Genomic DNA, 19350 nt, shown 5'->3' with positions numbered 1-19350 from the left:
AATTTCTCAACTTTAAGTTCAACTTTAAAAACTGTAATTAAGGTTTACGATTAGATTTGTAGCTCGGGTTCTGGATTGTTGTGGTTGGTTGGCTGGCCGAGCTGGTTCCTTGTTCCACAGCCGTTTCATTACCCTGCTGGGTAACATCATCGTTGCAGCTTCCGATGAAGTGCTGTTGTGTTTTCCCGCCTGGTATTTAAACTCTGGTGTCTGTTGAGCTGGGTTACCTCATTTCCGGTTTTCCTTTGCAGTGGTGTGTATACAGAGTCTAATTCTATGTGTTTTTTGATGACCTTCTTGGTGGAGAACGAGGCCTATAGGAATTCCCGTGCTTGTCTCTGTTTGGCCTGTCCCCGGGATCCTGGCGTTGTCCCAATCAAACTGGTGGTTCTCCTTATCCGTGTGAATGGAGATGAGTGAGTGTTGGTCATGTCTTTTTGTGGCTAGTTGGTGTTCATGTAGTCTTGTGGCCAATTTTCTTCCTGTCTCTCCAATGTAATGTTTGTTGCAGTCTTGGCAGGGAATCTTGTATATGACATTAGTCCTTTCCATTGTGGACAATGGATCTTTGGTTTGGGTTGGCTACAAATCTACTCCAAAAAAGACATGACCAATACTCACTCATCTGCGTTCACACAGAAAAGGAAAGCTGCCAGTTCAGTTGGGGCAACACCAGGATCCTGGGATAGGCCAAACAGAGACAAGCACGGGAATTCCTAGAGGCCTGTTTCTCCACGAAGAAAGCCATCAACAAACACATAGAGCTAGACCCTATATACACACCACTGTGAAGGAAAACCGGAAGTGAGGTAATCCAGCTCAACAGACACCAGAGTTTAAATAACAGGCAGGAAAACACTGCAGCACTTCATCAGAGGCTGCACTGATGATGTTACCCAGCAGGGTAATGAAACATCTGCAGGACAATGAACCAGCTCAGCAAGCCAACCAACCACAAAAAACTGTAATATTCTGTTTGTGACACGTGCCTTTATTGCCAGCAAACTATTTAGCATTTTGCTTATTTGGATATAAATGTTTGTTAAAAGCACAACACCTTGTTTAAAAATGCATCAAGCTAATGGATTTAAGGGAAATCCAGGAAATTCCTGCTTAATGTGTGAGATGTTAACACTGATCTGGTTAGACCAAACTGGCATGACTGTATCATGGACTCTATATAGAAAGATAGGTACTGAAAACATGCAATGTGCAAGAAAGAAAAGTTCACTTTGTCTTCTTCATGCTGACTGTTGCTTTGTTTAGTTTTCAACAGGAAGCTTGGTGCTATTTGTATTGAGATTTTGGTGTGGATTTTCAACTTGCGTGATATAAAGTAGCCTTGTGAATTAACTGCCTCTTACAGAAAACAACTGATTTTCATTCCTATTGAATGTGCCCTCACTTTATTCGTGATGTTTGGTTTAAGAATGCGAGGTGATCTTATTCAAACACAGGAACTTTAGGGGACTGAGTGCAGTGGATAATGGGTGACTGTTTCCTTTCGTAAGGGAACTGAAGATAGAGGACACTGTTTAAGAACAAAAGGTCTCCCTTTTACAGCAGCAATGAGATTTTTTTCTCTCTCTCAGCAGTTCATTAGAGTAGAATTCTCTTTTGCAGAAAGTAGTCAAAGCTGGGTCTTTAAGTTTGTTCTTTTCTTTAGGTGGTTTTGGGGTGGAGGGTTTGCAGGCTGGGGGACAGACAAACAGGAGAGTGGAGTGGAAACGACACCCAGATCAGCCATGATGTCATTGATGGTAGAACAGGCTCAAAGGACCAAATGGCCTCCTGCTTTCCTAAATCCAGTGTCCTAAGGTACAGGCATGTCTGGTGTGATGCCGTTAATTGAGTGGAATTTCAGATTGCTTTTGTAAGCTTTTAACTTTGTTCTGTAGCTTTGTATGTGTGGTGATTTGGTTATTCTGGTGCCAGAAATCAAGTATGGAAACAGAATCTGATATTTTTCTGTGATGTTTATCCCTTGCTAATCAACAGCGACAGTGTATTCACTATCACTATCCATCTGCAACATAATTCATTTTTAAGGTTTATGACCAGTAGAGGTAAATTTCTTGCAACACAGTTTATCGCAGAGTGAATAATGCTGGTGGCATTCACTGTGTAAAAGGGGTTTCTGATTAATTGGTAAACCAGTGCCACTGCAGATTGTCAGGCTTTTTCTTTAATGAGATACCACTCAATCACCAGAGTTTTGCCGTTTGGTCTGGTTTTTGAGGATGTTTAGTTTCTTGATGTGCTCTTGTGAATGGCAGTGTTTGTAGTAACGGTAAATTTACTCATCACTCTAATTCTGATACAATTCTCACTGAATTTTAAATATCCTCTTGTAACACTTGCTGGAAGAATTTCAGCAGGTTTACTTGACTATGCAAGGGTTTAAATATACCTAAGGTTATCAATACTGAAAGAGACATCTTAAATTATTTAAAATGCTGCTGTTCTCCAATTTTAGAAAACTTCCTCAAGAAGCAAGTTACTGTCTTCCTCTTTTTCCTCAAACTTGCTATTTTAAATAGAAATACTTATGTTTAATTTACTATCTGTAATAGCTTCAGGTTATTTGCTGAAGACAGTTTTACCTTTGCAATTTTCTGCAATAACTTTTTTGCTCAGAATTCATTTGAGGAATAAAGGAATTCCTCCACCTTATTTTATGCAGTGTATCTGTTCTTGATATAAGTCCCAATCATGGTGCACGTATTATGTTCAAAAGATGTATTTGTTGTATGGAGCTCAATGTTGCATTTTGTAGATACTTTGCACGTACTCCTGTGTCACACTGCTTTTAGATCTAGAGGCAGGTAACAATAGAAATATGTTTGTTATTGCCTGTCTTTGATAAGCTAGCAGCTGTTTCTTTCCTTGTCGCTATCCCCAAATTCACACAACACTCAAGGTAGTTTACATGAAGTCACTTTTCACTATTTTCTAAACATTGCATTAATGTGATCTATGCATTCTGTCACACAGCTTGAAGATCATCCTTGTCATTTTTTCATCAGTTAATTTTGCTACTGCATGTTCATCATTTCTTCACCTATCTGCACATGGAGCTAATTGCCTTTCACAAAATGCCATCTATAATGAATTACTTACATTAATGGTCCTTTTTCTGTGCAGGACTGAGGGCAACCCAAAATGATCTTGGGAGTATGTATGCCCGTAATTCATCTAACCATGCATTATTCCACATAAATTTGAGTCTCGTGTTAAACTGTGTGACAATTGCATGTATTGCTATGTTTAAAATTGCTTTTTTTCAGTCTTGCTACGTGAAGTATATGAATAGAATTTCACGTATTTGAGGTGAGATGTCACTGACTGTGGCAGTATGCCACTTTCCAATTAAAAATGAAATGTAGTGACAGCTACATTAAATGAGGTGATGTATGAATATTTAAGGAAAGATGCAGTTCAGTGATGGAGCAGTAAGGAAGTCACCAACGAACTTTATCACGGTTTTTAGTTCCGGAGATGTACGTTGATTGCAATGTCTGTATATAATTTTAAAAATTGTTTCCAGTAAAACATCGGATTTTATTTTCAAAATGAGGGATAGGGGAGAGAGGGTTGTGTTACTTCCTAGGGTGTGCAAAGAGTACGTGAAGGTGATTAGCTGTCTTTGGGAGATTTTTTTTTAAAAAAATGTTGTTCTGGCGCTATAATCAGATAAATAGCGTTAACCTTCAGTCACACTTTTGTATCCGCCTACCATCCACTGGACAAGACACACTTGTCCTTTGTGTGTTTTGATGTCTGCACATATTCTAGTCAATCAATAAAATGAAATTACTTTGCAATACTGTAGCTCTTCAGTCACGTGATGATTTTGCTGAGGGACTGCAGGGAGATGATCCTTTTGGTTGTCATAGCAACGCAAAGTGCTGAGCAGAAAGGAAGGCAGAATGCACCAAATGATCAGTCAATGTTGTGTAGCCTTATTAAGAATGAACAGGTTTCAGCAGACCTTGTCCGGAAGTCTGCTGTCTGATTATTGTCTAAGCATTATCTATTTCACAGAGTTTCCATTTATTAGTTGAGCTGTAAGGGAGGGAATTTATTTGTGTATCTGTGCATGTAATGATGCTGGGGAAAGATTATAAACTGGCCATCATTATCGTGAATTATGAGGGTAGGTAAAACTTCAGACATCTTATTCTGCATGCGGAATGATCTGGAGTTTAATTATTTAAAAACCAGGCTGTATTTATGGTGGTGCAGTAATGATGTTAAGTGCAGTAAAGGGCCTGGAATTTGTCCAGTCAGCTGTGATTCGGGCAGAAAGACTCAAGTTGTTAAGCATTTTCTCATATTTTTTGTGGATTTCCAATATTTAAAACATAACGAAGTGATCTAATACCATGGAATGCAACTTAAGATGACTTGTTACCAATGGACAGTGAGTATATGGATGGAGTATAAGCAGCTGAGGTGTACAGAACAAATATTTTCAGCATTGTTCCTCAATACGTTTGGTCATTTATATATAAAATTAGGAGTTGGTCATGGCCACTCATTGAAACAGAACCAAAAGATGCCATTCAGACTATTTTGCCTCTGCAGGTCAAAAAGAACTTTGCAGCTTAATTCGACTGCAAATCTTAGCCTGTAGCCCTCAGGTTATGACACTTATAATGCAAATAAATATTTTTAAGAAATGCTTTGAGGAAGTGAGTTCCAGACTCCCACCACACTCTGGTTAAAAACTCTTCTTGTTGAGTTCCCCATTAATTTATTGATAGCATTTTCATTTCAACATCATGTTGAAAGTGTACCGATGAGAGTATTATTTTGGACCTTGATTTTTCATTGTATTCGCATGTAATTTCTTCACTTATCTGTGATATTTAACATTGGTTAATGCCTGGCTTTTGCAGTGAGCTGTCTAAGAGACAGCAAGAATTACATTTCTGATTTGAATGATAATTTAAGCAGATTTTGATTTGCAAGAGAAGAAATATTTGCCTTGTGAATAATATCTGGTAATTTGTAGATCCATATTTGTGTTTACACCAGATATTTGTTTGTAATAGACGGTATATCATGCTCAAGCTGAACTCTGCATTTCTGTAGAATTAACTAAATCATAGTGTTGACCTTTTGACCTTTTATTTATGCCAGAAATGCTAGAAAATGATTACGGTAATCTCCTAGAATTCAGTTGCACATTTAGAGTTAAACACCAATACGGACTAGCTCCACCAAACAAGCTAACTCTGAGCAGCCACAACGATACACAAGCCTGGAAGTGGAGTCATGGGAGAAAATGTTTGGCCCAGATATTTAAATGGGAGCAATAAAAGACCATATGCTAATCAGTTCTGCTCCTCCGTTTGCCATGATCCTAACTGTACGCAGGCTTTAGCTCCTTGTTCCTGTTTGCTCTCTTTATCCCATGATTTCCTGAAAGATCATAAATCTATTTATCTCAGTCTTAGTATAGTTCAAGGATGGTGGATCCACAACCCTCTGGGTTGGATAATCCAAATAACCATAAATCTTTGAGTGACAAAAATTCTCCTTACCTCAGTCACCAGTGTCAGCCCCTTTCTACAAACAATGCCCTTTTGTTTTAGATTCCCTATCAAGGGAAAATATATTTCAATATTGATCCTGTCGAACCCTTTTTAGAATGTTTCAGTGAGATTACTTTTTTTTTCTATAGAGAAAAAGCACCCAAATTTGTTAGCCTTTGAACATTGGTTCCCAGCATAAGAGGATTGCCAATCCAGTGAATCTTTGCTGTACTGCTTCCATTGTAATTGCATCCTTCTTTAAATATTGAGACCAAAATTCAACACTACTCTAGTTGAGGTCTCAAAAAAACCCCTTTCAATTGTTGCAAGTGGGTGAGTTGTTTGTCAAGTGTCTCTGCCTAATGATTTCTGCTAATTCTGCACTGCAAATTTTAGCTAATAGCTGTTGCTGTAATACTTATAACTTGCCGGACATTTGAATTCAGATTTGCATTTTATTTCTGGAATTTGTCTGAGCATGTCTAAATTTACATTTGATCTAGTGGACACTATATAAGATACAAGGATCCTTGCTAAATAGATCTGAGAAGTTTATGCATGCTGATTGAGACTTTATTTTGCTGTAACAGAGTTGTATTGAATTAAACACAAATCGTAAATAGAAATTTGTACGTAAATTACTCCTGACACTTTGAATATTTAGATGTACAAGTTCAGTGTGGAACAGAGAGGACGGATTATTCTATATAGTGCACCTCGTAAGCCGTGGTGGAAAATTATATTGCATTATGTGGCACTCAGTCCATTTGGCCAAAAGGTCTTATTTAATGCCCAGTCTTGGCTGTGTTAATTGACCTCAACTTAGGCAGCATTCAGCCAGCGATTCTGTTTCGGCTCCTCATGTACATCACGCAGAGGTTGTCGAGTGAGAATGAGTGTGTTATTGGAAATAGTTGTTGTGCTTGTACATGTAATGAATTATCTATGTCTCTAGTTGAGCTACTGTTGTCAGATGGACAGGAAAAATCTATACCTGAAGGTAGCATAACTATATTTTCTGAAACGAATCTGGGGATTCAGATTTGAATTATAGTGAAATGGCCAGGATGAAAATTGTATGTTTTGTATTGTAATAAGAACTGATTTATTGTGGCAGCCTGTGGCTTAATAATTACACACACCGACTGCAAATGCACGTATAATTATTGTGGATGTAGCATCACACTGTTGAAGTGCATTCGGGCACTTTGGCTGAATCTTGTGGTTATTCTTATGCTTATACTAATTGTGTCTTTTATTTTTGAGGATTTTTCACAATGAGGCCTAATGAGTTTTCTCGCTATATCTTAGCAAACTTGCCTCAGTATCTACCTGTCCCGTGCCCGTGGAATCCAGCTCATCTGAGTGTAGGCCCATTTTACCAGGTGCACTTCCTGGAACAACTCATCACTGTCAGGATATTCCAGAATTGATTGGCATTTCTAGTGCTGGTGGCATTTTTAAAAGACTGTTGTGTAACCCAGACAGGCACTGCCAGTTTGGAACTGCCCTGAACAACTCCTGATGTCTGCACTGAATGCGGCAGAGAAGAGGAGCTTTGATATCTTTGCAGGCAGGAAGTTGGAAGTCCTTCTGCATAGGCTGGTATACAGGTGGGACATTCCCATCCTCCAGAACCAGCAGAGGAGCCATGCCATTCTGGAATAGGTTACTCCCAAAGTGAGTGCAATCTCAACTATCTGGAGGAATGCCCAGCACTTTCAGAAGAAGCTTAATGTTCTCCAGTCCACCAGGCTGTGTTACCATCCTCTCTGATACAACACAATCACTATAGCCAAAACCTGTAATGTTGAATCCCCTATAAGATTCCAACTTTTATAAATAACACAGTAATATTGCTCAGGAATGGCAGCTTTTCATACCCATAGTCTTTGGAACTTATTCAGAAAATGTTTGTCTTCATATGAAGGCTCAAGTTATTTATTTTTCACAGATCTATTAAATGTAGAAATCTGGCATGAGAATGTTGCTTCTGCTAGTGAAATACACAGAGCTGAAGTGTCAGCAGCCATCTTGCAGACTACATCAATATGGATGCACAACTGTTATCATTATAATGAGAATGAACAGAAGTGACATTCACTGTCTAGTGACACAACATAAATTGACAAACAAAATCTCCAAAATGATTGCAGACAAACTGTCTAAGTAGTGGTACAAAATACTGCTCTTAATTTTCACAGTTCGCAAAAAAAAATTCTAATTATTTACATACAACAGAAAGCCTTTAGGATGGGTGAAAGATTGGATCATCACGGGATTCATGTGCAGTGGTCACATTAAGGGGCAAAATTGGCAATCCACTTTGCAGAAAATGCTTGAAATTATTCATATCACCTCTAGACAGATATAGCAGATAGTGCCAAAAATAAGGAATCTTTTCCCCTTCTCTTCGTTTTTGTCTTCTCCTTTCAATTGTCCACAACAAAATGCATTTTTAAAGGGACTACCTTAAACCTTTTGAGTGTTGTGACTTTGAGTAATACACTCTAAGCAGCCTTTAAGTTTAATTCCAATGAAAAAAATGACATTTAATCACATAACACTCTGAAATGTAAAAGCAAGGAAAAATATTCAATCCCTCAAGAATACAAACATATACACACATTAAAATGGATTCTAAATGCAAAGCATGCATTTACCGGGTAGGTAATTAGCAGAAATGTGTGAAACACATCATGTGTTTTTAGTTGCTCTTTTAACAGGCACAATGTGGAAACCTGTAAAGATTCCCTTTTGTGGTTCTTTAGGTGAACGGAAGTTGGAAATCTGTGGGTTTCTAGATTGTGAGGCTGGATGAACACAGCAGGCCCAGCAGCATCTCAGGAGCACAAAAGCTGATGTTTCGAGCCTGGACCCTTCATCAGAGAGGGGGATGGGGTGAGGGTTCTGGAATAAATAGGGAGAGAGGGGGAGGCGGACCGAAGATGGAGAGAAAAGAAAATAGGTGGAGAGGAGAGTATAGGTGGGGAGGTAGGGAGGGGATAGGTCAGTCCAGGGAAGACTGACAGGTCAAGGAGGTGGGATGAGGTTAGTAGGTAGGAGATGGAGGTGCGGCTTGGGGTGGGAGGAAGGGATGGCTGAGAGGAAGAACAGGTTAGGGAGGCAGAGACAGGTTGGTTGTGTATTCAGACAGGGTTTTGTTCATCTTGCTAGAGCAGTGGTTCCTCTGATTCTGTGGTTTTTAGACAAACTTGTTTTAGCCAAGCTCATGGAGGACTGAGAATCGCCATCTGAAGTCAGTATTGGTCATATGGCGACATGATCAATACTTCTGTTGTCCACGTAAAGGAAGCAAAATTAGAATTACACAATGGAGAATGACTAGTGTCCGGTCACACCTGCCTGTGATACATATTTTTAAATCAACCTGCACAGAGATGATATGTCACACCTCTGGAGCAGCCCAGAGGCAGTGGCACTACCACTGCGTGACAAAATCCTTCACCTGCTGGTGATGAGCTAATTTGTCTCTTTAAATTTCAAGCAAGCAGACATAAACTCTGGGGAAAACCACTAAATTTGAGGCTGGTAAATACACACAAAACAGGAGCATCCAGCCTACCTGTTAAAGGACAAGTGATTGGACTGTTGTAGAGGCGATGATAGGATTGGAAGGTTTACATTTTAAGAACATTCTGGAGACTGAGCTAATTCTCTCTCTATGCAGAAATCACCAAAAGGTTACCTGAATTTCAGTGATCGTCTTTGAGATTTATTTTAAAAGTGGACTGCAACCTGTCGATATTGATTGGAGTTTGAAATATGGTATCTTTACTAAGCATGATGATCCCATTCCTAAAAGCACATGAGAAATTATTTCTAGCTGTTTGAGTGTTCCTGTTCAAATGCCAAGCTCGATGTCAGGATAATTTTTAGATCAGAGACAGTAAGGACTGTAGATGTTGGAGAGTCAATCAGGAGTGTGAAGGGTGGTTTGTAGACCACAGTGAATGAGGGAAATAGTGATTGAAGAGGGAAGGCAAAAGTAGCTCAAGGTGGAGATGGTACACAGCCGATTCCTTAATCTTGGCACTATCTGGTGAACCTGTCTACAGGTAACAGATAAATAATTCCAGGCATTTTTCTGCAAACAGGATTGCCAATTTTGCCCTTTCATGTGACGACTGTACCTGAATCCCAAGACTTTCCAACCTCCTGCTCTGTTTGTTCTTGTGAGTACTTGAGCGACAGTCACAGTGGGAATCCCTTGCATTGCTGGCAATATTTCTTCGCCTTACGGAAGTGCCTCCTAATTTTCTTAATTATGGTTATCTTGCTGTTGTTGATGACCAGGATCGCCATCACCAATCTGAACCTGTTGCATGGTGTGGTAAATTCTCAGCTAGTTAATCCCACTTGCTACATACCAATATTTATTGTTTCTGTCAATGGATTTAAACAGCTGCCTGTCACATTTTCACATGAGTTCACACTTACATCATCAACTCTGCGTTTTCATCCATTGTCACATTCCAACATTTCTTATTGTAATAGTAGCAAATGTTGAGGGTATTTTGAAGAGTGCAGCAAGGATTTACCAAAACGGGTGCAGGGATGAGGAATGTTAATTCCAATACTAGGTTAGAAAAACTTGGATTTTTTTTTTGTTCTTGGAGCAAAAGAGATTAAGGGGAATTTTGATAGGTGTACAAAGTGATAACCACATTAGATTAGGTAGATGACGTAAAACTTTTACATGAGCTGTTTTGCGTAAGAGATGGAGGACACAAATTTAAAGGTTTTGGCAAGATATGTAGGGGGAATGTGAGGAAGTGGAAAGACCTTTTAACGCAGTGAGTGGTATGACCTGGAGTTCCTTGCCCACAAAGCAATGAAAGCTGCAATGATTAATGTTTTCAAAAGCAAATTGGATGGGCACTCAAAGGAAATAAACCTGCAGAGATACAAATCAAAACGAAAAGGAACTGACCAGCTTGGCCCACTTTGATGAGCCATATGTTTCCTAATTGTTTCTATAAATGCTGCATCTGCACCCTCCTCTGGGCACTGTCCCTAGAAATCCAGAGGTTCTGGTCACTTAATTTTAAGGTCATGGAGGAAGCTGCTTAACAAAAAAGGGTGGAGGTGGCTGTATGTAATTTTCCACATTTTGAAGATGTTGAAAAATGTGTCTCGAACTTTTAGGTCAAAAATCACATGACGTCAGGTTATAGCCCAGCAGGTTTATTTGAAGACACAAGCTTTTGGAGTCTCCCTCCTTCAGGTGTCAGTTCGAGAGACAGCATCAGACACAGAATCTGTAAGCTAAAGATCAAAGATTCATGGAGCTGATGTGGTGGTGAACAAGCCTTAGAAGGCTGTTCAATGCCACATCAGTTCCATGATCCTTCGATCTTTGGTTTGCAAATTCTGGGTCTGATATTGCCTCTCACTGACGTCTGAAGGAGCGACACTCCGAAAGCTTGTGTCTTCAAATAAACCTGTTGGACTATAATCTGGTGTCATGTGAATTTTGACCTTGTCCACCCCAATCCAACACTGGCACCTCCACATCAGAAAACATTTAGGTAGTTGGAGCAAAAATCTTCTATTAAAAAAAGGAATAAAGCAAACTTCTAATCAAACAGTTGTTTGGTAGTACAAATTGGGAACATTACTGAGAATTATTTTTCTTTGAAACTTTTCTTGCACTCATAAAGATGTTCATAAGAATATCAATGCGAAGGATAATAATGTTTATACAGTGAGCTGAGGGTGATAGTTGGACTCTGGTAGAGATGCTAGTAGAACTGGCATTAAAATTCATATACTAGGTATGTTGGCCATGTGTCTCAAGTATTGGCAAAGTGTTTGATGCAGCACATTCATTCACCTGTTTGCAACAGGCAAGTTATTGAGTCTCCAATTAGCCTATATTTTTAAAAAAATCCAAACACTGTCCAGCATTCAATGTGAGTCCATGACTGGATAACATTTGCTAAATAATTCCAACTGTGTTCAGAATCACGTTGATAATCAAGTGTGATGCACTTGCACATAGATAACTGTTTCACAGGGCTCTATTCTTTGCAGACAGGTAAATACATATTCACACATTGCGCCTTTTCCATTATCAACAAAACAGGCAATCGCCATTCTCTTCATTTTTTCATGTAATGTGTTGACCAGTGAATTTGCCTCTCTAGTTTAAATTTAAACAAAGCTGATCAATTAACTATCAGTCATCATCTAACTGACACATGCTTTGTGACCACACCTCTACCAATCAGATCCCATGTGCCACCCAAATGACAGTCTTTTAAAAAGCATAAACTGTTTACCATTAATTGGTATTCTTGCAAATGTGAAAAGCATTGACAAATGGATTGTTTTCAGCAATCCGTATGATTTATAATGTAAAATGCTTAATTACAACAGTAAGTCACTCCAGTCGGAACTCCTCTGTTCCACCCGCTATTTGTCCGTTTTTTACCCCTTCTTTTCCCAAACTTCCAACTTCAACTTGCTGGAGGTGAATGGAGGAGTTCCTGGCAAGTCCCAGAAATGGTCCCCAGGCATGGGAGAAGAGAGCACAGTTTAGGTCCTATAGGAGTGATAATGGGAACTGCAGATGCTGCAGAATCCAAGATTACAAAGTGTGGGGCTGGATGAACACAGCAGGCCAAGCAGCATCTCAGGAGCACAAAAGCTGACGTTTTGGGCCTAGACCATTCATCAGAGAGGGGGATGGGGAGAGGGAACTGGAATAAATAGGGATAGAGGGGGAGGCGGACCGAAGATATTATTCCAGAACCCTCACCCCATCCCCCTCTCTGATGAAGGGTCTAGGCCCGAAACGTCAGCTTTTGTGCTCCTGAGATGCTGCTTGGCCTGCTGTGTTCATCCAGCCTCACATTTCATTATCTTAGGTCCTATAGGAGTTGGGTGTCATGTTGCAGTTGTACAGGAGGTTGGTCAGGTCACTTTTGGAGTACAATGTAAAGTTCTGATCACCCTGCTGTAGGAAGGATATTATTAAGTGGGACAGGATGCGGAAAAGATTTACCAGGATGTTACTGGGACTGGAGAGCTTGAGTTACGAGGAAAGGCTGGATAGGCTTGAACGTTTCTTCATTGGAGTGTATGTGGTTGACAAGCAACCTTGTAGAGATTTATAAAATTGTGGATGGCATGGATAAGGTGAATAGCAAAGGTTTTTGCCCCAGAGTAGGGAAGTTCAATACCAGAGGGCATAATTTTAAGGTGATAGGAGCAAGATTTAAAAGGGACCTGAGGGGCAACCTTTTCATGCAAAGAGGTTGGTTTGAATGTGGAATGAACTGACAGAAGAAATGGTAGATGCAGGTACTGCTAAAACATTTAAAAGACATTTGGACAGATACATGAAGGATATGGGCCGAATGCAAGCAAAAGGGACTAGTTTAGTCTAAGAAACATGTTCAGCATAGACAAATGGGACTGAAGGGTCTGTTCCCATGCTGTATGACTATGACTTGAAACCAGAAGTTCTAGTTGATGAGCAGTTCATTGTGATCACAATGTATTACCTGGGGGATGAATAAAACGTTGGTGTTGTCATGTGAGCTTTTGTTTATAGAGAAAAACACATTACATTTGGGACTATCATATTCCGCACTCCTGTTAGTAAATAAGCTTCCATGCTTTCCATGAACTGCCATATACAGATTATATTTGAACAGATTGTTGCTGAGGGAACTTTATAGAGTTATACAGTCATACAGCACAGAAAGGGGCCCTTCAGTCCAGCAAATCCATGCCAAACACAATCCAAAACTAAGGTAGTCCCACCTTTCTGCTCCTGGCCCATATCCTTCCAAATTTTTCCTGCTCATGGACCTATCCAAATGCCTTTTAAACATTGCCAATGGACTGCAACCACCAATTCCTCAGGAAGTTCATTCCACATGTGAGCCACCCTCTGTGTTTAAAACAAAAAAATTGCTCCTCATGACTTTTTTAAAATCTCTCTCCACTCACCTTAAAAATGTGCCTCCCTAGTCTCGAAATACCCCATCCGAGGGAAAAGATAATTAGCATTAACTGTTAACTATACCCTCATTGTTTTATAAGGTCACCTCTCAACCTCCTACGCTCCAGTGAAAAAACTCCAGCCTGTCCAGCCCTTCTTTATAACTCAAACCTTCCATACCCAGAAACAAAGTGTGAAGCTGGATGAACATAGCACGCCAAGCAGCATCTCAGGAGCACAAAAGCTGACGTTTCGGGCCTAGACCCTTCATCAGAGAGGGGGCTGGGGAGAGGGAACTGGAATAAATAGGGAGAGGGGGGAGGTGGACTGAAGATGGAGAGAAAAGAAGATAGGTGGGGAGGTAGGGAGGGGATAGGTCAGTCCAGGGAAGACGGACAGGTCAAGGAGGTGGGATGAGGTTAGTAGGTAGGAAATAGAGGTGCGGCTTGAGGTGGGAGGAAGGGATAGGTGAGAGGAAGAACAGGTTAGGGAGGTGGGGACAGGCTGGGCTGGTTTTGGGATGCAGTGGGGGGAGGGGATGAACTGGGCTGGTTTTGGGATGCAGTGGGGGCAGGGGAGATTTTGAAGCGAGTGACGTCCACATTGAGACCGTTGGGCTGCAGGGTTCCTAAGTGGAATATGAGTTGCTGTTCCTGCAACCTTCAGGTGGCATCATTGTGGCACTGCAGGAGGCCCATGATGGACATGTCATCTGAGGAATGGGAGAGGGATTTGAAATGGTTCGCGACTGGGAGGTCCAGTTGTTTATTGCAAACCGAGCGGAGGTGCTCTGCAAAGCGGTCCCCAAGCCTCCGCTTGGTTTCCCCAATGTAGAGGAAGCCACACCGGGTACAGTGGATACAGTATACCACATTGGCAGATGTGCAGGTGAACATCTGCTTAATATGGAAAGTCATCTTGGGGCCTGGGATGGGTTTGAGGGAGGAGGTGTGGGGGCAAGTGTAGCACTTCCTGTGGTTGCAGGGGAAGGTGCCGGGTGTGGTGGGGTTGGAAGTGGAGCAGACAAGGGAGCCACGGAGAGAGTGGTCTCTTTGGAAGGCAGACAAGGGTGGGGATGGAAAAATGTCTTGGGTGGTGGGTTCAGATTGTAGATGGCGGAAGTATCGGAGGATGATGCGTTGTATCTGGAGGTTGGTGGGGTGGTATGTGAGAACGGGGGGATCCTCTTGGGGCGGGGGGGGGGGGGGGGGGATGTTGCGGTCCTTGAAGAATGTGGACATCTGGGATGTACAGGAGTGGAATGCCTCATCCTGGGAGCAGATGCGGTGGAGGCAAAGGAATTGGGAATAGGGGATGGAATTTTTGCAGGAAGGTGGGTGGGAGAAGGTGTATTCTAGGCAGCTGTGGGAGTCGGTGGGCTTGAAATGGAAATCATAGGCAACTTTCCCCCGCAGTGGTCGAGAACGCCCTTGACCGCATCTCCCACATTTCCCGCAACACATCCCTCACACCTCGCCCCCACCACAACCGCCCCAAGAGGATCCCCCTTGTTCTCACATACCACCCCACCAACCTCCAGATACAACCATCATCCTCCAACACTTCTGCCATCTACAATCCGACCCCACCACTAAAGACAATTTTCCATCTCCACCCATGTCTGCTTTCCGGAGAGACCACTCTGTCTGTGACTCCCTTGTCCGCTCCACACTCCCCTCTAACCCTACCACACCCGGCACCTTCCTCTACATTGGGGAAACCAAAGGGAGGCTTGGGGACCTCTTTGCAGAACACCTCCACTCAGTTCGCAATAAACAACTGGACCTCCCAGTCGCGAACCATTTCAACTCCCCCTCCCATTTCTCAGATGACATGTCCATCATGGGCCTTTTGCAGTGCCACAATGATGCCACCCGAAGGTTGCAGGAACAGCAACTCATATTCCGCTTGGGAACCCTGCAGCCCAACGGTATCAATGTGGACTTCACTAGCTTCAAAATCTCCCCTACCCCACTGCATCTCAAAACCAGCCCAGCCTGTCTCTGCCTTCCTAACCTGTTCTTCCTCTCACCTATCCCTTCCTCACACCTCAAGCCGCACCTCCATTTCCTACCTACTAACCTCATGCCGCCTCCTTGACCTGTCCGTCTTCTCTGGACTGACCTATTCCCTCCCTACCTCCCCACCTATTCTCTCCTCTCCACCTATCTTCTTTTCTCTCCATCTTCGGTCCGCCTCCCCCTCTCTCCCTATTTATTCCAGAACCCTCCCCCCATCCCCCTCTCTGATGAAGGGTCTAGGCCCGAAACGTCAGCTTTTGTGCTCCTGAAATGCTGCTTGGCCTGCTGTGTTCATCTAGCTTCACACTTTGTTATCTTGGATTCTCCAGCATCTGCACTTCCCATTATCTCTCATACCCAGCAACATCCTGGTAAATCTCTTCTGAAGCCTCTCCAGACTAATAGTATCTTTCCTATAACTGGGCGACCAGAACTGGACACAGCATTCCAGAAGCTTCATCAATGTCCTGTACAACCTTAACATGACTTCCGAACTCCTGTACTCAAAAGATTGAACAATGCAGGCAAGCATGCCAATCACTTTTTTTAACTACGCTGTCTATATGTGACGCAAACTTCAAAGAATTATGTACCTGCACCCCTAGCTCCCTCTGTTCTACAACACTATCCAAGGCCCGACCACTAATTGTATGAGCCCTACCCTTGTTTGTTGTACCAAAATGCAATATCTCTCATTTATCCAGAGTGAACTCCATCTGCCATTTCTCAGCCCATTGACCTATTTGGTCAAGATCTCTTTGTAATCTTCGAAAACCTTCTTCATTATCTACTATGCAACCAATTTTGGTGTTGTCCGCAAACTTTCTAACCAGACCTACTGTATTCTTATCCATATTAATTATATAAATGACAATCAAAAGAGGGCCTCAAACTGATCCCTGTGGAATACCACTGGTCACAGGTCTCCAGTCCAAAAAGCAACCCTCCACCATTACTGCAGAGATAGTGGGAACTGCTGATACTGGAGAATCTGAGAAGGGTCAGAATCTTCCGAAGAGTCTCGACCCGAAACGTCAGCTTTCCTGCTCCTCTGATGCTGTTTGGTCTGCTGTGTTCAGCCAGCTCGATATCGTGTTCCCTCCACCATTACTCTCTGTCTCCTGCTATTGAGCCAATTATGTATCCAGTTGGTAAGCTCACCCTGAATCTCGTGTGACTAAGCTTTCCTAATTAGTCCACCATATGGAACTTTGTTTAAGACTTTCCTAAAATCCAAATAAACAATGTCTACTGCTCTGCCATCGTCAATCTTTTTGGTAACTTCCTCAAAAAAACTCAACCAAGTTTGTGAGACACAATTTTCTTTGCACAAAACCATGTTGACTATCCCTAATTAATTATTGCCTCTCTGACTCTCCATAAGTCTTATCTTTTATAATCATCTCCAACAATTTACCAACAACTGAATTCAGACTCACAAGTCTGTAGATCCTGGTTTCTCCTTACAACCTTTCTTAAACAAAGGTACAACATTGCATATATTTCTGCAAGGAGTCTTGGAATTTCCTCCCTTGCTTCACACAGTGTCCTGGGATACTTAGATCAGGTCCTGCAGATTTGTCCACCGTCATATTCTCTGAGACCTCCTGAACATTCTCTTCTGTGAAGTGAACTGGTTTTTAAAACATCAAAGTTTATTTCTCTGCATTCTCTAGACTTCAATTCTTTCTCCACAGTAAAAACTGATGCGAAATATTCATTTAGTATCTCTCCCATCTCCTGGAGTTCAACACAAAGATGACCTCCTTGATCATTAACAGATCCAACCCCTCTCTAGTTGCCCAGTTGCTCTTCATGTATTTGTAAAATCTCTTTGGATTATCCTTAGCCTTACCTACCAATATTATATCGTATCCCCGCTTTGCCTTCCTGATTTCTTTTTTAGAATGCCCCTACACTCTCTAAATTGATTGAGACTCAACTGAACCAAGATGTCTGTATCTAAAATAAGATTCTGTTGTATTCTTAACTAGAACCTCAATATCTTTATTAATCCATCGTTCCTTAATCTTGTCAGCCTTATTCTTCATTCTAACAGGAACATAATGCTTCTGAACTCTTGTCATCACAGCCTTGAACACCTCCCACTTGTCAGACATTCTTTTATCTGTGAACAGTATACTGCTATCAACTTTTGAAAGTTCTTGTCTCATACCATTAAAATTTGCCTTACTCCAGTTTAAGAAATTGAATTTTTATGGAAGGCCTATCCTTTCCCAGAACCATTTTGAAACTAATAGAATTATGATCACTGGATCCAAAGTGTTCCTCCACTTTTACTTCAGTCACTTGCCCTGCGTTATTGCCCAAAAGAAGGTCTAGTTTTGCACCTTCTCCAGGAGGCGCATCCACATGTTAATAAAGAAAATTTTCTTGACCACATTTGACAAATTCTTCACCATCCAAACCTTTAACACATTGGTAGCCCCATGCAATGTTTGGAAAATTAAAATCCCCCATTATTACCACCTTTATTTTTACATATATCTGGGATCTCTTCACATTGTTCTTCTCAATTTCCCTGTTACATTTGGGGGGGCCTACAGTACAAACTCATCAAAGATATTTTTCCTTTCTTATTTATAATTTCTCCCCATATATTTTCACTGGGCGATTTTTTTTCAAAAATATCTCCTCTAGTTACAGGAGTAATGTATTCCTTAATCAAAAATGGTTCATCAAATACATACCTTCTCCTCTCCTTCCTGTAGCATCTAAAACCCGGAACATTGAGCTGCCAGTCTTGTCCATCTCTCAGCCAAGTTTCTGTAAGAGGTGTGACGTCCTAGTCCCATGCCCTGAGTTCATCAGCCTTACCTGTAAGACCCCTTGCATTGAAGTGAATGCAGTTTAGTACTTCAGAGTTACTATATATTCAGACTTTCTCTGGTCTTTCCTTTCAAATTGACATGCCATCTTCCCCATCAATCCTTCTATTTACCCTGCTACATAGAATTCCTCCACTCCTCCTCTTCATCGATGTAAAGCCTTCCTTCATGTAATGAACAAATCTCCCTGCTAAGATATTGGTCCCTTTCCAGTTCAGCTTAGACCTATCTTTTTTGAACAGGACTTTTCTATCGGAAAGACATTTGGATTGTCTGAAAACCTGAATCCCTGAACAAAGCACCATGTCTTCAGCCGTTGATTTATCTCCTTTAACCTTTTGTTCCTTCCCTCGTTTGAGTTTGACATTGGGAATATACTAGAAATTACTACTTCTAAAGTTTTAATTTTTAATCTGCTACCTAACCTCTTAAATTCACTCCGTACTGCTTTAATCTCTTCCCCTAAAAATGTAATTCCTACCAACGTGCACAAGAATTTCTGGCTTCTCAATCTCACCTTTAACAATATGCTTGACATGTTTAGAGACGTCCTTAATGCTACCACCAGGAAAGCAACAAACTGTCCTAAATTTACACTCACTACCACAATTCCCTGTCTATACCCCTGGCAGGATAGTCCCGTATAACAATAATTCTATTAAATTTTGTCAAATGCTGCTTAAAATAAGAATCATTCCAAGTGTCCAATAACCGACTGGCCCTTCCATTTTCCTTGGAGAGATTATCCCCTTCACCCGTTCCAAAAACCGAATATCTATTTAGTAGAAGAATAGCCACTGGAGACTTTTGAACTACCTTCTTACTTTTCCTGACAGTCACCCATCTATCTGACTGCTCCTGCTGTGTTGTCACGTTTCCAAATCAACTAACCATCTCCCTTTGTACCTCATATATCCACTGAATAACATTAAGTCTAAAAAAAACTTGCAAGAATACCTGATACA

The 19350-nt window shown here is 41.3% G+C and overlaps 1 protein-coding gene across 7 annotated transcripts in view; it reads left to right on the top strand.

Annotated features, from left to right (window-relative positions):
• apbb2b (amyloid beta (A4) precursor protein-binding, family B, member 2b) overlaps positions 1-19350 on the top strand; it is a 256665-nt gene that overhangs the window by 120071 nt on the left and 117244 nt on the right. Inside the window, exon 1 of one of the 7 annotated variants that reach the window (XM_059647332.1) lies at positions 3983-4156. The exons of the other annotated variants lie outside the window; for them this stretch is intronic. Coding sequence (XP_059503315.1) covers positions 4105-4156 — 52 coding nt within the window. The 5' untranslated portion in view covers positions 3983-4104. Of the gene's footprint in view, positions 1-3982; positions 4157-19350 lie in introns of those variants that run through there. 7 annotated transcript variants of the gene reach the window in all.

The sequence above is a fragment of the Stegostoma tigrinum genome, chromosome 1, assembly GCF_030684315.1.
Source record: "Stegostoma tigrinum isolate sSteTig4 chromosome 1, sSteTig4.hap1, whole genome shotgun sequence".
NCBI classification, from domain to species: domain Eukaryota; kingdom Metazoa; phylum Chordata; class Chondrichthyes; order Orectolobiformes; family Stegostomatidae; genus Stegostoma; species Stegostoma tigrinum.
This window is presented reverse-complemented; position numbering and strand designations above follow the sequence as displayed.